We start from the raw sequence: 17,174 nt of genomic DNA, 5'->3' as shown, positions 1-17,174 counted from the left end.
CATACTGAACTATTCATTGTTCTTCTGTGCTCAGTTGAGGGGATTGTTTGTTTTATTTTGGATTAATAACTGCTGTAAGAAATGTGAAGTCTTAGGAGTTTTGAAAAGCGCTAAGCTCTGTGGCTGATTTTCACAGACTAATGATGTTTCTGAAGAGGCCTTACAAATAGCTGTGAAAAGAACAGAAGCGAAAAGCGAAGGAGAAAAGGAAAGATATACCCATTTGAATGCAGAGTTCCAAAGAATAGCAAGCTGAGATAAGAAAGCCTTCCTCAGCGATCAGTGCAAAGACATAGAGGAAAACAACAGAATGGGAAAGACTAGAGATCTCTTCAAGAAAATTAGAGATACCAAGGGAACATTTCATGCAAAGATGGGCTCGATAAAGGACAGAAATGGTATAGACCTAACAGAAGCAGAAGATATCAAGAAGAGGTGGCAAGAATACACAGAACTGTACAAAAAAGATCTTCACGACCCAGATCATCACGATGGTGTGATCATTCACCTAGAGCCAGACATCCTGGAATGTGAAGTCAAGTGGGCCTTAGAAAGCATCACTACGAACAAAGCTAGTGGAGGTGATGGAATTCCAGTTGAGCTATTTCAAATCCTGAAAGATGATGCTGTGAAAGTGCTGCACTCAATATGCCAGCAAATTTGGAAAACTCAACAGTGGCCACAGGACTGGAAAAGGTCAGTTTTCATTCCAATCCCAAAGAAAGGCAATGCTAAAGAATGCTCAAACTACCACACAATTGCACTCACCTCACACACTAGTAAAGTGATGCTCAAAATTCTCCAAGCCAGGCTTCAGCAATATGTGAACCGTGAACTTCCTGATGTTCAAGCTGGTTTTAGAAAAGGCAGAGGAAACAGAGATCAAATTGCCAACATCCGCTGGATCATGGAAAAAGCAAGAAAGTTCCAGAAAAACATCTATTTCTGCTTTATCGACTATGCCAAAGCCTTTGACTATGTGGATCACAATAAACTGTGGAAAATTCTTCAAGAGATGGGAATACCAGACCACCTGACCTGCCTCTTGAGAAACCTGTATGCAGGTCAGGAAGCAACAGTTAGAACTGGACATGGAACAACAGACTGGTTCCAAATAGGAAAAGGAGTATGTCAAGGCTGTATATTGTCACCCTGTTTATTTAACTTCTATTCAGAGTACATCATGAGAAACACTGGGCTGGAAGAAGCACAAGCTGGAATCAAGATTGCCGGGAGAAATATCAATATCCTCAGATATGCAGTTGACACCACCCTCATGGCAGAAAGTGAAGAAGAACTAAAGAGCCTCTTGATGAAAGTGAAAGAGGAGAGTGAAAAAGTTGGCTTAAAGCTCAACAAAACGAAGATCATGGCGTCTGGTCCAATCAGTTCATGGAAAATAGATGGGGGAACAATGGAAACGGTGTCAGACGTTATTTTTTGGGGCTCCAAAATCACTGCAGATGGTGACTGCAGCCATGAAATTAAAAGACGCTTACTCCTTGGAAGGAAAGTTATGACCAACCCAGATAGCATATTCAAAAGCAGAGACATTACTTTGGCAACAAAGGTCCATCTAGTCAAGGCTATGGTTTTTCCTGTGGTCATGTATGGATGTAAGAGTTGGACTGTGAAGAAAGCTGAGCGCCGAAGAATTGACGCTTTTGAACTGTGGTGTTGGAGAAGACTCTTGTGAGAGTCCCTTGGACTGCAAGAAGATCCAACCAGTCCATCTTAAAGGAGATCAGTCCTGGGTGTTCATCGCAAGGACTTATGCTAAAGCTGAAACTCCAGTACTTTGGCCACCTCATGCGAAGAGTTGACTCATTAGAAAAGACCCTGATGCTGGGAGGGATTGGGGGCAGGAGGAGAAGGGGACAACAGAGGATGAGATGGCTGGTTGGCATCACCGACTCGATGGACATGAGTTTGGGTAAACTCCAGGAGTTGGTGATGGACAGGGAAGCCTGGCGTCCTGTGATTCATGGGGTCGCAAAGAGTCGGACACGACTGAGCAACTGAACTGAACTGAACTGAAAGTAGTGAATAAAAGTTAGCCCACTTCACTTTGCCCTTGTCACAGTAGGTGATGTATAACTTACCTTGACAGCATTATTAAAATGTGGAATTTTATTTCACAGCTCAAAGTAATGGATATGACAAGGTGCTTATTTCTGTAGCTTAGTCACAGCAAAGAAATCAAAATTTTGAAAAATAGGTAATTGATGAATTGTATTCACAAAAAATATGTTTTCCCTAAGTAGACATTAGAAATAAGTTAGGAATTTCAAAATAAAAGTACTCTCTTAAAATGGTCTCTAAATATTTTTAGTATTCTACAATTTCAGTATTACATATTCATGTAAGCATCTCTGTTTTACAGGGTTACATTGTTGGACCTTATGATCGCCAAAATAGTGGGTGACGAGCCACTGACCAAGGATGATGCCCCTGTGTTTTTGAGCCATGCTGAGTTGATCGCAAGCACTTTTGTGGATCAGTGCAAGATTGTGCTGAAACTGACCTCTGAACAGCACGCCGATGATGAGGTGAGTGAACAGAGAGGTTTTCTGACTCAGCCAGGTCCTTGGTGACGAAAACTTTAAGTATTATTTAAGTAACATACCTGCTGGGGACTGAATGTTTGTGGCTGGACCTCCTCTGAAGTTCCTGGTCAGAACCTGGTGCGCAGGGTGATGGTGGCAGGAGGAGGGCCTTTGGGAGGCAGTTGGGTCATGAGGGCCTCACGGATGAGGTTGTAGAAGATACCCCGGAAAGTGTCCGTGCCCCTTCCACTACATAAGGCCACAGCGAGAAGTCGGCCCTCTGCAGCCCTGAAGAGGGCCCTCCTAGAACCCAGCTGGGCTGACACCATGATCTTGAACTTCCAGCTTCCGGAACTGAGAGAAATAAATGTTGTTTATGAGCTACCCTGTCTGGTATTTTGTTACAGCTGCCCAAGCTGAGACAGTATTCTTATTTTAGAACAGTTATGAAAATACAGATTAGTGAAAGCAGTGCCCTTATTCTTACCATCCTGAGCTAATGACTTAAGCTGTAATTAATGTATCTTCTAGGCAGTCAACACCAATATGTGCATGCGTGCACACACACACACACACACACACACACACACACACAGGTGTTCATAGAGAGATCATTTTACACTGCCTGTTTGTAAGTTCCTGTTTTTCCTTCTCCTGAGTGTGAAAAAGCTGCATGAGGGCAGAGGTTTGGACGGTAATGTTCCTAGAACCATGCACAGAGGAGGCACTTAGCGCATGCCTGCTGAATGCATAAAGCAAGCATGCGTAATGAATGTCGTAAAACGCTGGTAGAGCGTGCTGTGTGAAGACTTGGTCATAGTTGGACATCTGAGTTGTCCTTAAGTCTGTGCATCACGATCAGTGCTGTCGTCCATTTGCCGTCTCTGGATGGGAAGGTGGGCAGGTGGACCCCAACCCACAGCATTGCCTTGAGAGTTGTGTGTGGGGTTGTGCACCTGTTCACTCCCATAGTAAATGTCAGCTGTGATTGTGCCCCTTCTGCCGTGCAAGTGCATTTCCTTCTTTGTGAAAATAACCTTTTTCAAAGTTGCTTTGCTGTGGACTTGCTGTGCTGTGTCACACAGGCCATGTTGGGTCTCGCTGATAAAGTCAATTTCTTACTCTTACGTCTGTGATAGAAGAGAGGAAAGTCTTACTCCTGGGCTACTTTCCTTTCTGGAGAAAGATTCGCCCCAGTTTCCAGCAGGAGGAGCAGTGAGCTATGCTTCAAGGAACTTTTAAAAATGAATTTTCCAGGAGACAGAAAATGAAGTAAAACTTAGTACTTGTTACATCACAGCTTTAAACTTTTTCAAGGCACGAATATTTATAATATAGATGATATCAATATTATAAGAAGACATTACCTGATGTTTAGGAAAAGCTGTATCTTTCATACTTTTTTCTTTAACAGTGGGAGGAATTATTACGTATTAATAGCTAGAAAATTGTAGTTTTTTCGGGAAAGCCCAAATAGTCCACTTTTTGAAAATCCATTGATCTATACACTCAAATTGCCAGCATGTGTTGGATCATAGAAAAAGCAAGAGAATTCCAGAAAAACATCTACTTCTGCTTTATTGACTACACTAAAGCCTTTGACTATGTGGATCAAAAGGAACTCTGGAAAATTCTTCAAGAGATGGGAATACCAGACTACCTTGTCTGACTCCTGAGAAATCTGTATGCAGGTCAAGAAGCAACAGTTAGAACCAGACATGGAACAACGAACTAGTTCCAAATTGGGAAAGGAGTACATCAAGGCTGTGTGTTGTCATCCTGCTTATTTAACTTATACGTAGAGTACATCATGCGACATGCTGGGCTGGATGAAGCACAAGCTGGAATCAAGATTGCCAGGAGAAATAGCAATAACCTCAGATATGCAGATGATGCCACCCTTATGACAGAAAGCAAAGAATAACTAAAGAGCCTCTTGTGAAAGAACGAAAAAGCTGGCCTAAAATTCAACATTCAAAAAACGAAGATCATGGCATCTGGTCTCATCACTTCATGGCAAATAGATGGGGAAACAGTGAGAGACTTTGTTTTCTTGGGCTCCAGAATCACTGCAGATGGTGACTGCAGCCAGGAAATTAAAAGATGCTTGCTCCTTGGAAGAAAAGCTATGACCAACATAGACAGCATATTAAAAAGCAGAGATGTTACTTTGCCTACAAAGATCCGTCTAGTCAAGGTTATGGTTTTTCCAGTAGTCATGTATGGATGTGAGACTTGGACCGTAAAGAAAGCTGAGAACTGAAGAATGGATGCTTTTGAACTGTGGTGTTGGGAGAAGACTCTCGAGAGTCCCCTTGGACTGCAAGGAGATCCAACCAGTCCATCCTAAAGGAAATCAGTCCTGAATATTCATTGGAAGGACTGATGCTGAAACTGAAGCTCCAATACTTTGGCCACCTGATGCAAAGAGCTGATGCTGGAAAAGACAGTGATGCTGGAAAAGATTGAAGGCAGGAGAAGAAGGGGACAACAGAGGAGATGGTTGGATGGCATCATTGACTCGATGGATAAGAGTTTGAGAAAGCTCTGGGAGTTGGTGATGGACAGGGAAGCCTGGCTTGCTGCAGTCCATGGGGTTGCAAAGAGTCGGACATGATTGAGCAACTGAACTGAAGTGATATGCTCGTGACTTGTGCATGTTAATATATATATGTTATCCTTTAAGTTAAAAGTTTTTAATAAAAGCATTAGTAGTTTTTAAGGAGACCCGTACCTCAGTATTTAATATATCATAAACCCCGTGGTGTATTGGAGCTGGCCTGTACCAACTTCTGAGAGTCAGTTATTATTAAATATTCAGTAATTTGTGAGCTGGTTGTTAAACTCCTGATAGTTCCAAAGCAGCCATGGTGGGAGTATTTATGCCAAGTGCTTACACCTTGGAAAGCAGGGTGTGTTCACCCGTCGACTCTGCTCCGTCAGTTTGCCTCAAGCCACTGCATTTACCCTCCTGTGATGTTTTGAGGACAAGATGTCCAGTCAAGTTCTCATGATGCGGTGACCTAAAACTCAGAATGAAAAGAGATGTTTTTGTGGCATCTAGGCTTCCATGGTGGCTCAGATGGTAAAGAATGTGCCTGCAGTGAGGGAGACCTGGGTTCGATCCCTGGGTTGGGAAGATCCCTGAGAAGAGGGCATGGCAGCCCACTCCAGTATTCTTGCCTGGAGAATCCCTACAGACGAAGGAGCCTGTAGCCCTGCAGGCCAGGGGCTCGCAAAGAGTCGGACACGCCTGAGTACTAAGCACACAGCGCACATTTGTTAATTTACATAATTATGTGGCTTTGACATTCTGAGGTTTTATTCATATATTCTTTTACACAAATAATCCTAGGTTCTCATATTAACGTACAAGCTTCTGTCCTTTGGTATATTTTGGTGTACTACTTGTTTCCAGTATGTGGTGTATTTTTGTCAGTCCTGTAAGCTTATTTTTTTAAGATTTGCTTTATCTTAAGTTTCAGTCTTGTCACTTGTTGTAGTGAAACTTGTCTTTCTTACAACATAATATTTCCTTTGTTGTAAGAAAAAATAATTCAGGCCAGAGGCAGTGAAGCAAAGTTAAGGACTGCTCTTTTTCACCCAGGCCCCATCTATTTTCTATAAACTTATCAGCATATATTTTTTCCCTTCCAAAGGTTTTATTGTGTGTATACACACCTATATGTTTTTGTTACTTTTTAAAACACAATACTATATATTCTGTCCTGTAACTTTCTTTTTTCACTTACTCTGATATATCTTACCCTTGGACACATGTATTCATCTCATTCTTTTTAATACTTGAATAGTATTACACTATATAGAGCCAATAGAATTTTTTTTATTTGTTCCCATAGATGTATATATGAGTTGCTTCCACATTTTTTTTTTAAACCTTTATAAATATTACAACAGTGAAAAATCCTTATAAAAATACCTTTGCTGTTTTGGGCAAGTCGATCTGGGATTATAAATTCCTGGTAATTGAATTGCTGAGTCACAGAACATGTGTTTATTTAAACTTTGTAAGAGTCATTTCTAAAGAACACACCTCAGTGCACAGGAGTGTGTGTGTCTGCACCCTTTCACTGCTCTAAGTATCATTTCTCTCTTACTTTCCAGCTTGTTTTTCACATCAGGTTACCTTTTAAGATACTTTTTTAAATGAGCGTTTTCAGAAAGTTAAATGTTTTGTCACTAATAGAAGAAACTTTTTTGGCCCATAGTTAATTTTTGTTTGAATTTATTTATGGTAGTCTCAGCCTTTTGGGAGTTTTTTAATTCAGTTAGATTTATCAGTTTTACCCTTATGACTTCTGAATTTTTTTACAGGTTTAGTGACATCACCCTCACTTAGATTGTGGGAATAGACACCTGTATACTCTAATTCTTTCGGTGCACTGTTCACATATTTACTTAACCTAACAGATGGTGACTGCCACCATGAAATTAAAAGATGCTTACTCCTTGGAAGGAAAGTTATGACCAACTTAGACAGCATATTCAAAAACTGACATTACTTTGCCAACAAAGGTTCATCTAGTCAAGGCTATGGTTTTTCCTGTGGTCATGTATGGATGTGAGAGTTGGTTTGTGAAGAAAGCTGAGCGCCGAAGAATTGATGCTTTTGAACTGTGGTGTTGGAAAAGACTCTTGAGAGTCCCTTGGACTGCAAGAAGATCCAACCAGTCCATTCTGAAGGAGATCAGCCCTGGGATTTCTTTGGAAGGAATGATGCTAAAGCTGAAACTCCAGTACTTTGGCCACCTCATGCGAAGAGTTGACTCATTGGAAAAGACGCTGATGCTGGGAGGGATTGGGGGCAGGAGGAGAAGGGGACGACAGAGGATGAGATGGCTGGATGGCATCACTGACTCGATGGACGTGAGTCTGGGTGAACTCCGGGAGTTGGTGATGGACAGGGAGGCCTGGCGTGCTGCGATTCATGGGGTCGCAAAGAGTCGGATGTGACTGAGCAACTGATCTGATCTGATCTGATCTGAAGGTTTATTTCTGTGTAAGAAGTGCAGCGTAGATTCAGATGAGTTGCTTGTGTCTTGTAACTCTCCAAGATTATATACTCTTTGGTAAAAGACAGCTGGGTTTGAACCTGGATTTCTTCTGTTTCTGGTGTGTGATCTTGGAAGTTACCTACCTTCTCTGTGCCCCAGTTTCTTTACCTGTAAAATGAGTTGTATTTTCATCTAAGCACTTGGTATACTGATTGGTACCTAGCTAATATTCCCTAAATGTTATCTGTTAATTATAGTATCAGTACCATTTGTTGAATAATCTCATCCTTTCTACTAATTTTAATGCCACCCAAATCATGTTAAATTTTTAATATGATTTTGCATCCATTTCTGTATTTCTGACCTTTTACGGTGGTAACCGGTAAGCTACTAACCACTGTTAAAGAATTCAAAGAGCCGCGTGTTTATGTGTGATAAAGGAATGCCGAAATGAACTTACAAAGAGATGCAGAAACTGCTCAGTGAACAAGGCAGTGATTAATTGCATTCCAGCCAGGCAGAAGTAATCTGCATTTCTGTAGACAAGAATACTTTGCATTATTATCAGTTTTCTGCAACTGACAGTGTTGTAAAATAGCTCAAAGACACCGAATGGTAGAGTGAACCCAGATGATCTAGAAAAACAATCTGTTTTTCTCTTTTACTCATTTCAAAATTGTATTCCTTTGCTTTGCCTACATCTTTTTTCCCCCTACTAGTGCCTGACTTAATATACATAGTTTTACAATATTTATAAATATTGGAATGGCATCTCACTTATTTCTATTGTTTTTTTTAAGGGAATTTTTTTTTCCTGGCTCTTACTTTATTATTAGTTTCCAAATGCTCGTTAGAAGCATTTCATTAATGAAAGCATTCTGATGATTAAGATTGGAAATTTGTTAGGTGAGGATAGATTAATTTTCTTTTGGGTTTATTTCAGATGATAATAATATAGAAATGAGGAGTTGAAACTTTCAGATCATCTCTTCCCACCCCCTAATTTAGAATCTTTTTATCATGAAAAATATCAAACCATAGACTAAGAGAAAAAATGTCGTTAAACCCCATCACCCAGGTCCAGAACTTATCAGTTCCTCACAGCTCTTGTTTCATCCACAGTCCTACCCATTCTTATGCTGGATGCCCCAGATTCACATAGGGTCCCACATAGTTCATCAGTTAACATTTTATACGTGTGTCTGAAAGATAAGGAGACTTGATATTAATACATGAGTGAAATACAGGTAACACATCCGAAAACTTAAAAAATTTAAATATCAGATGAATAGTATTCAACTGTTCCCCATTGTCTAATATTTTTTTTTCAAGTTTATTTCTTTGAATCAGGATATAAGTAAGAGCCATACATTACAGTTTGTTGCTGTGTCTTAAATCTCCTTTAAATAGCCTTCTAGAGCTGGTTTTGTGAATTTGTACAAAGATGATTTGTTGTTTAGTTTTGCTTTTAATCATTTTGAAGTCACGGCTTACAAACTGTTGGATTTGTTTTCAGTTTTAGCAGTGATTCTTCCTGATGGTCTCCTGTGCTAATCAGGCGAGTCTCTTCCAGTTGCTTCTGATGTCTTCCGACATGACCGAGGAGTTTCTTGATAGCTGCCTTGCTTTCTGGTATGACAGGGTGTCCAGGGCAACTTCCTATGTGCTCTGTCCTGACCTACAGCCAGGCAGCCATTTCTTGAAGGAGAAGTGGTGTCTAAAGATGCCAGTCTGGGCAGCTACTCATTTAATAAAAGAGGATACTGGCGGCAGCTTCTCATTTAATAAAAGAGGATGCCAGTGCCGTGCTAATAAGTTGATAGGTTTGCTCAAGTCTTTTAAACAGACTTAGCATCTGGATATTTTCTCCTAACTTTTAAACTAGCACATGAAAGCTGTTAAAAGATATCAAAAATGTGTGTTTCTTGCTATATCAGATTTCAGAATACTGTATTAAAATATATCTACTAATTGGAGAATAATAAATACACATTTAGAACTTTTAAAAGGAAGTAACTTGTTTTTTCTTTTGAAGAATGTTATCTGAGATAATAAAGTTGCATTTGAAAATTAGACTACCTGATGCCGTGCAGTGGTAGTTTCTTGATCATGTAGTTTATTTGATATAAATTATTTAATAGTTATGTGAACATTTTCAAATAATATTATCTTTTCCAACTGTTAAGGTAGCATGTAGGTTTGTGTTTACCCGGAAAGAATCCAAGTTCCTGCAGTCATAGCTCTTTCAACCACAGCATTTCACAGGATTCCTGTGGACAAGAAATCAATGTATTTCATGGGTTCCTCAGTAGAACTTGCTTGCTGGGAATTCTTTAAAAAGAAAGTATTTGCATAAGTGTTATGTACGTAGCTAGTCATTTTGAACATTTATTCTACTGTTGGAAGGTATTTTTGCTTGAATAAGAACTTTTCTGACTCTTTGCTCTAAGAAGCCGCACAGTCTTGCATTCTTGATGGCAGATCTGCTGTTAGTGAAAACGATGCTTCCTGTAGGTATTTAGTGCTTCTGTTTTGTTCTCGATCATTCTGGTTGTGTCTTTAGATGTGTTACAAGCAGTGTCTCTTGACTGTTTTTTGTAACATTATCTTCCCCTACAGTTATTTGTGACCGTCACATCACTTAGCTTGTCTTGAAAGTCATGTTTTCTTTTCTTTTTAGGAGGCACTGGCTACAATTAGACTTCTTGATGTCCTTTGCGAAATGACCGCTAATACTGACCTGCTCGGCTATCTGCAGGTTTTTCCTGGCTTGTTGGAGAGAGTGATTGGTGAGTGAAATATCACACATAGTGTTGTTTTGAATCAAGAAATCTTTGACTTGTCATACTATAGTATAAAGTTTAAACACAGATCCTTAATGTTGAGTGTATTGGTCTTCTTTTAAGATTTTCTGGAATATTTCTTCTTGAAAGGACTCGTCGTGTTCCGGCAGCAGCTCTGGCTTTTGCCCCTTGACGCCATTTATCGCCTGCTCAGCGGATGGGGACCCTCGTCCTTGTACGCGGGCGCCCAGAGTGGTGGCCCGTCAGTAGCGCTTGTGACGGTGGTGGCGGGTGGTGGCCCGTCGGTAGCGCTTGTGACGGTGGTGGCGGGTGGTGGCCCGTCAGTAGCGCTTGTGACGGTGGTGGCGGGGGGAGGGTTGTGGGAAGACGGGGGTGTCAGGGAAGATGGTGATTTTTATGCTACTGTCGCTTCACCAGTCTTGTTAGTGAATTTTTCCTAGCTTCACTTAGGGAACTTGAAGAATAATACTGCCTTACCTATAGTAATTACATATTCCATTCTTAAAGGAAATTGTTTTAAACGGGAAGCTATTGTTTGAAATATTATCATCTTTGCTAAAAAGCTGTGCAAAATAAGTTCACTTATTTTGTAAGTAATAAGTAGTAAGTTCACGTACAACCTGTTGCTTGTGGTGAGCCATGCTTGTGGTTGCTGTTCACTGTTGGCCTTTTTTTTCCTTTATTAAGACAGTACACTTTTTCTGGAGACCCATCTTCCAAGAAAGATGAATTGGCGTCTAGATGGGTAGAGGAGTTAGCAGTGAACTTTAGAAGATGTTTAGAGTCTCATATCAGCGTTTTATTTTGAATGCAGTGCTTTCAGTGGTAGTTAAAATAAGACATCACAAAACTGAGAAACTGAATTACTGCAGGAAAAGCACGCGTTTGGAGCCTGAGCAAACGTGGGTTGTCAGCCCAGCTGCCAGCCCAACATCTCCGAAACTGGTTTCTTCATTTTAAGTCAGGAACATGACCTGCCTTTAATGACTTCGTTGAGAGCGGTAAATGAGATAATGTGGAAACAGTTTATAAAACCTCTGGAAGATTGTCTACTTTCACAGACTGCCTATAAGCATTTCATAGAGTATGATAGTATTAAGGTATTTCTTCTGAGTGTACCCAAAATAGATTAATAGAGAAGTTGTGCTGCCTTCTGATTATCTGAACAATGGGAAAAAAAATCAGCATGCTTCTTGATTTCTATCATATGGCTTGTTGCAGATAGGTACTGAAGCTTGGGGGCATCCATGGTGGCTTAATGGTAAAGAATGTGCCTACAATGCAGGAGACGTAGGTTCAGTCCCTGGGTCGGGAAGATCCCCTGGAGGGAGAAATGGCAACGCACCCCAGTATTGTTGCCTGGGAAATCCCATGGACACAGGGGCCCGGGTGGCCGAGTTGGACACGGCTGAAGTGACTTACACGCTGCAGTTTGCACTTCAGTGACTGCAGCTGTCACATGAGCGCCTTCATAAAGAAGTTGGATTTGGAAACCTTGTACTAGGAAAGACGGAAGAAAATGTTTAGCTGACCTTCTGTGTGGATAAATAGAAAGTCCAGGTTGGGATAATCATTTTGGCTTATCACCCCCCAAGTCAGCGTTATGGTAAATTCTAAGGCAAACGCTGAAGAGCCTTCTAACTGTTACTTTGATGAAAGCTTTCAGTATTCTGTGCGTGCATGTGTGCTAATTCCCTTCAGTCTTGTCTGACTCTTTGCGACCCCATGGACTATAGCCTGCCAGGATCCTTTGTCCGTGGGATTCTCCAGGCAAGAATACTATACCTGTATTTTATATTAATCCATTAAAATAAATTACATTTATTTATGAGAATCTAGTACAAAATAAGGGATTCTTAAGAGTCCCTTGGACTGCAAGGAGATCCAGCCAGTCAATCCTAAAGGAAATAAGTCCTGAATATTCTTTGGAAGGACTGATGCTGAAGCTGAAACTCCAATACTTTGACCACCTGATGTGAAGAGCTGACTCATTTTAAAATAACCTGATGCTGGGAACGATTGAAGGTGGGAGGAGAAGGGGACGACAGAGGGTGAGATGCTTGGATGGCATCACCGACTCAATGGACATGAGTTTGAGTAAGCTCCGGGTGTTGGTGATCGGCAGGGAAGTCTGGCATGCCGCAGTCCATGGGGTCACAAAAGAGTCAGACACAACTGAGCAACTGAACTGAACTGAGTACAAAACAAAAATTTTCCTGTGGAAAACAGTTTACCCTTTCTGTTGTAGACCTTCTACGCCTGATTCACGTGGCCGGCAACGATCCTACAAACATCTTCAGTGCCTGTGCTTCCATTAAAGCAGATGGTGACGTCTCCAGTGTGGCTGAGGGCTTCAAGTCTCACCTCATTCGCCTGATTGGGAATCTGTGCTACAAGAATAAAGATAACCAAGACAAGGTAAGGTTCTTAGTATGCTTTATACATATACCACTTTATTTAGAATATAGTCTTTAGGATTTAGAATCTATTCATTTTCTGGAGATGAAGCTTTGAAGTGCTTAGAGAGTAGCTTGAGGTATATGTATACGTGTGTATTTCCACAGCTTGACATAATGTGTCATATTTGTTTGTATTAGGGTTTCTATTGTAATTTTTGCATTGTATTTGCTCTGTGTGTTTGAAGCAGTCTCCTCTGTATTAAACAGTCAGTGCTTGTCCTAAGCCTGTGTATTTGAACATACTACTTATTATATGGAGCACATGAGTGAAAAATAGAACCTAGAAATTTTCAAGCACATAGTAGACATTTAATAAACATAATATCTTTTGGACCATTATCTTAAGAAACTAGCAAATCTTAACTTACATCTGTGCCCTGCATTTATGCATCATAAGCATTTCTTCCAGATACTCTGGCGTGGACATACTGTTTAAGTGTAAATCTCTGAAAACTCAACAGACTGCCGCTGGAGACCTCTTTTGTGCTGAACAGCTGAGGGGTAATTGTATCGCTAATATGAGAGGGTGATAAAAAGAGATAGCAGGAGGGCTGGACCGCGTGCTTCCCTTTGAACAGCCTGCCTGTGTCTTTCCAGAGTTTTGCTTTTGTTTGGTGGCATTTGTTTTGCTTTGTCAGATACTGAACATATGTGGGGCAGATTATATTTTTCCAAGATGGCTGCAAAAATATCAATCATTCTGTATGTATTCCTGCAATGTGACTTTGCCACTTCCCCGTCAGAGGTTAGATTTATTTCTCCATCCTCTTGAATCTCAATGACTAAGGCCTGTGAGTGCTTTGAATTATAAAATATGGTGGGAGGGATCCAGTACCGCTTCTGGTCTAGCCCTTGACCGGTCGGGTAGATCCCATATCTAGCCTCTTAGAGGCCAGTCATCACATAAGAAGTGCAGATTCCCTGAGATTACCATGTCCACATGGAGAAGCCCACATGGAGGAGCATGAAATGCAGCGAGGAGAGAGAAGGGGGCTGGTGAACAAGCCCTGGGGCATCAGGCACAGACGTGAGAGGCTATCTTGGAACATTTTATGTCATTGCCCAGTTTCTTTGTTCCAAGCGCAGTGCCTCAGTTGCCCAGCGGATGCATGAATCAGGGACAGCCTGCCTGGCCAAGCCCTTTCTGAATTTGTGACCTATAGCATTGTGAGTAAAAGTAAAAGTTTTGGGGAAAAAATAAGTTGTGTAGGTTCTGTTTCTGTTAATGGCCCTGTAAGCTACTATTGGACTGATCCTCCTGCAAGTAGTAAACTCTGGACAAAAGACAGCAATGTGAAGACATTCCAATTTGATATAGTTAGATTTTGGAGTCGAGATGACACTTGGATGAAGGGCACAACAGAGTGTGCCACGTGGGGCAGTTAAAACTCCGATAGAAAATCTATAGTTCTTTTAGCTTAAAGAGTCAAAGGACAGTTTGGAGCAGCCACAGCTTTTGGAAAGTGAAAGTGGAAATCCTGGAAAGAAGAAAGTAAGCCCTACACACTATGTACCAACCGCCTGAATCTCTGCTGGTGCCTGAATCCAAGACACAGCGTCAGGCTCCAAGCAGCTAAGCTAGGGATAAGATAATGACACTGAGATTTGAGCCGCCAACATAAGGGTCTCGGTTTAAGTCCAACCAAGATAATTACCTACTGAGACAAATAAGACACCAGTATTCTGTAGAGGAATATAATAGAACCTAGAGTTTTCCATACCATAGCATTCACAATGTCCAAGATAACTTACAACCCAAACTTACATGAAACACAGGAAGATATAACCCATTATCAAGACAAAAAAGATAGTGGAGATAGACTGTGTGATGACATAGATGTGGGTTTAAAGCAGCTGTGACTCCGCACAAGGATGCAAGGGAAACGTGCTTTGAGTGGATGAGAAGATCGCTCTTCTCAGCAGCGAAACCGGGACTGTATAAAAGAACCAAACAGAAATCTTAGAACTGAAAAGTACAGTGTCCAAATAAAATATGAAAATTTTACCGAATGAAGTTAACAATTCAATAGAGAGGACAGAGGAAACAGTCAGTGAACTTGGAGACAGAGCAGCAGAAGTCATCCAGTCTAAACAGCAGGGGAGAGAAAAGACTGGAAATGGAGTGGCCATCCTCAGATGCTAAATTCCGGGGTAGTATGTTGCGCATCATTTAATAACTGGAATCATTCCTGCAGGACGTGGCATGGACACGCTGGACGGTTTGCCCTTTTATATACGCGTTTGCTGTTTCAGTGACTCATCTGTGAACAGGCACGAGTGGAAGACTACTAATCCACCCTTGGAAAATTACTGGGCTGATTTTTATAAGAGAAAGTTGATGGAGAATAAAACACTTTACCTTTTTAATGACCAAGACTGCCTTTCTTCAGGAACACAAAAGAGATGGTTTTCTTGTGTTTAACTGTTCTTTTGTTGCTAATTTGGATTGCCTTCTTAAAGGAACAAAATGTAGTAACCCTTAAAAGGCTTATGAAATAACTCACTGAGGTCGGATCAGATTGCAGCGTTAAGTAAGCACGGGGTGTGCCCCAGGGCTGCTCTGGAGAGGTCGTGGGACTCACAGGAAGTCAATGGTGTGTCCTCCTCGTGTGCAGTTGCTGATAGCTCTGCTGACTTGTGAGCAAACACTCTCGAAGGTATGAAGGCGTTCGTCCTTTGAGCGTAACAATGCCTCTGTTTCTCCTACGTTTTTTACCTACACCAACAAAAAGCTCAGCCTGAAAGCATTGCTTGTGGGATTTTGTTCTCCTTCCAAAGAAGCTATCACAGCATCACAACCGTGACTCACTGGGTGTTAGCCTTGCTCATTGATGCCGCAGAGGGTGGAGTTCGTTTTGGAGAAACAGATGGTTCTAGAGCAGGTCCTTACCACCATGCTGTTGATTTTCGTTATAGCATCTGGATTGTCTCACTTTTCTGCAGCTCGGGGCCTAGAAGGACGTTTGGCTCTTTCTCCATGACTAAAGATATGTTTTGGGGGGATTTTATATCATCAAGCTTAATGAAGTTAATCCTTCACCCAGAGGGGAAACGGGGCTGATGGTTTGTCGAGTGTCTGCTTTGTCCAGCCTTGTGCTTATGAACATGTGTTACCCTCTTTTTGCGTCAGTCCTGGAGTCAGGTTCTGCCAGCCACACTGCAGGGAGAGGCCACCAGTTAGTGATCTGCAGAGTCCAGAGCAGAGTGTAGGTTTGTCTGCGAGCCTGGGCCTGTGCTCTCTCCCCTCTACCACGCGGCTTCTCGTCTGGAAGCTTTCCAGGGGCTCGGGGAAGATGTCTTAAATAGACTTCCTGAGTGGCCTGAGACTGTAGATGCTGGAGGCTAAGCAGGCTCCTTGGGTCCGCTCTTGGTTCAAGTCAGCCACCCTTTTGCAGCTCACGTCTCTGTCTCTGAGTCATCCATTCATCAACTGTGGGTGACCCTAGCCTTGGGGACCCTTAGATGGATAAGGCAGACCAACGTCTCCTCCTGTGCAGCTTCCCTCTTGGAGCACTGAGGCACCATCCTTCCTTGTTGAACCAGAATCCCAGAGTTATTGGCACATATTTCCTGCAGTCTTCGTGCACTACTGATTGTTCTGAGGTTTGGTCAGAAGTCATTTAAGCCCAGCTAGTGGTGCCCACCTGCGGATGGTTCCCCCTGTGATTAGTTATGTGACCCTTTCTCTGTTACAAAGGTCATTCCTCTGAATTAGTTCTTTGGAACGTTTTGACACGTCTCTGGCAAGGCTGAAGATATTGTCATCATTTTCTGAATGAAGAAACCGAGGCTCAGAGGGACTAGATGCGGTTTAATTCAGCTGGCATGTGTGGAATGGACACTGCTATATGCTGCATGATCCCCTTAGTAGGGAGGCGTGCAGGGGCGCCCGCAGCTCCAGCCAGAGTCCCTGATTTGAGGGGGAGGGCACCGTGGGGGAGGAGCAGCCCTCTGTAAACTCCGATGGGAGCTGGCCTGCACCATAGTAACAGGAAGGGCGATAATCTTTTCCATTTGTGTCCATGGGCAGTTTTTAGGACGGTCAGGCTGCCTAGTCTGCGATTGAAAATGTGCTCAGAAATTTATCTTCCCCGGTTTTCTGTGCGTGAACCAAGTCAGAACTTGAACCAGAAACTTAGCTCTGTACACATGAGGAATTTCTAGATTTCCCTTTACCAAGTCATCGTAGGGAAATGTTCTCATGTGCAGGGTTAGTGTATTGTCGAGTGTCTGCTTTGTCCAGCCTTGTGCTTATGAACGTGTGTTTTCCTCTTTCATCTTTGCGTCAGTCCTGGAGTCAGGTTCTCACCTTGTGTTTTGTGCTCAGCTCACATGGTGTGTTCCTGCCAC

The 17,174-nt window shown here is 41.9% G+C and overlaps 1 protein-coding gene across 3 annotated transcripts in view; it reads left to right on the top strand.

The window, feature by feature from the left end:
• The window catches only part of ATXN10 (ataxin 10), a 142,526-nt gene that overhangs the window by 52,920 nt on the left and 72,432 nt on the right, over window positions 1-17,174 (top strand). For all 3 annotated transcript variants that reach the window (XM_055562833.1, XM_055562857.1, XM_055562920.1), the window contains exons 7-9: window positions 2,384-2,549; window positions 10,242-10,350; window positions 12,614-12,783. In XM_055562833.1, the coding sequence (XP_055418808.1) occupies window positions 2,384-2,549; window positions 10,242-10,350; window positions 12,614-12,783 (445 nt within the window). The remainder of the gene's footprint in view (window positions 1-2,383; window positions 2,550-10,241; window positions 10,351-12,613; window positions 12,784-17,174) is intronic.

This window comes from Bubalus kerabau, chromosome 1 (genome assembly GCF_029407905.1).
Source record: "Bubalus kerabau isolate K-KA32 ecotype Philippines breed swamp buffalo chromosome 1, PCC_UOA_SB_1v2, whole genome shotgun sequence".
Classification (NCBI taxonomy): Eukaryota; Metazoa; Chordata; class Mammalia; order Artiodactyla; family Bovidae; genus Bubalus; species Bubalus kerabau.
Note: the sequence above shows the minus strand (reverse complement) of the source record. Positions and strands in the feature narration are given on the sequence as shown.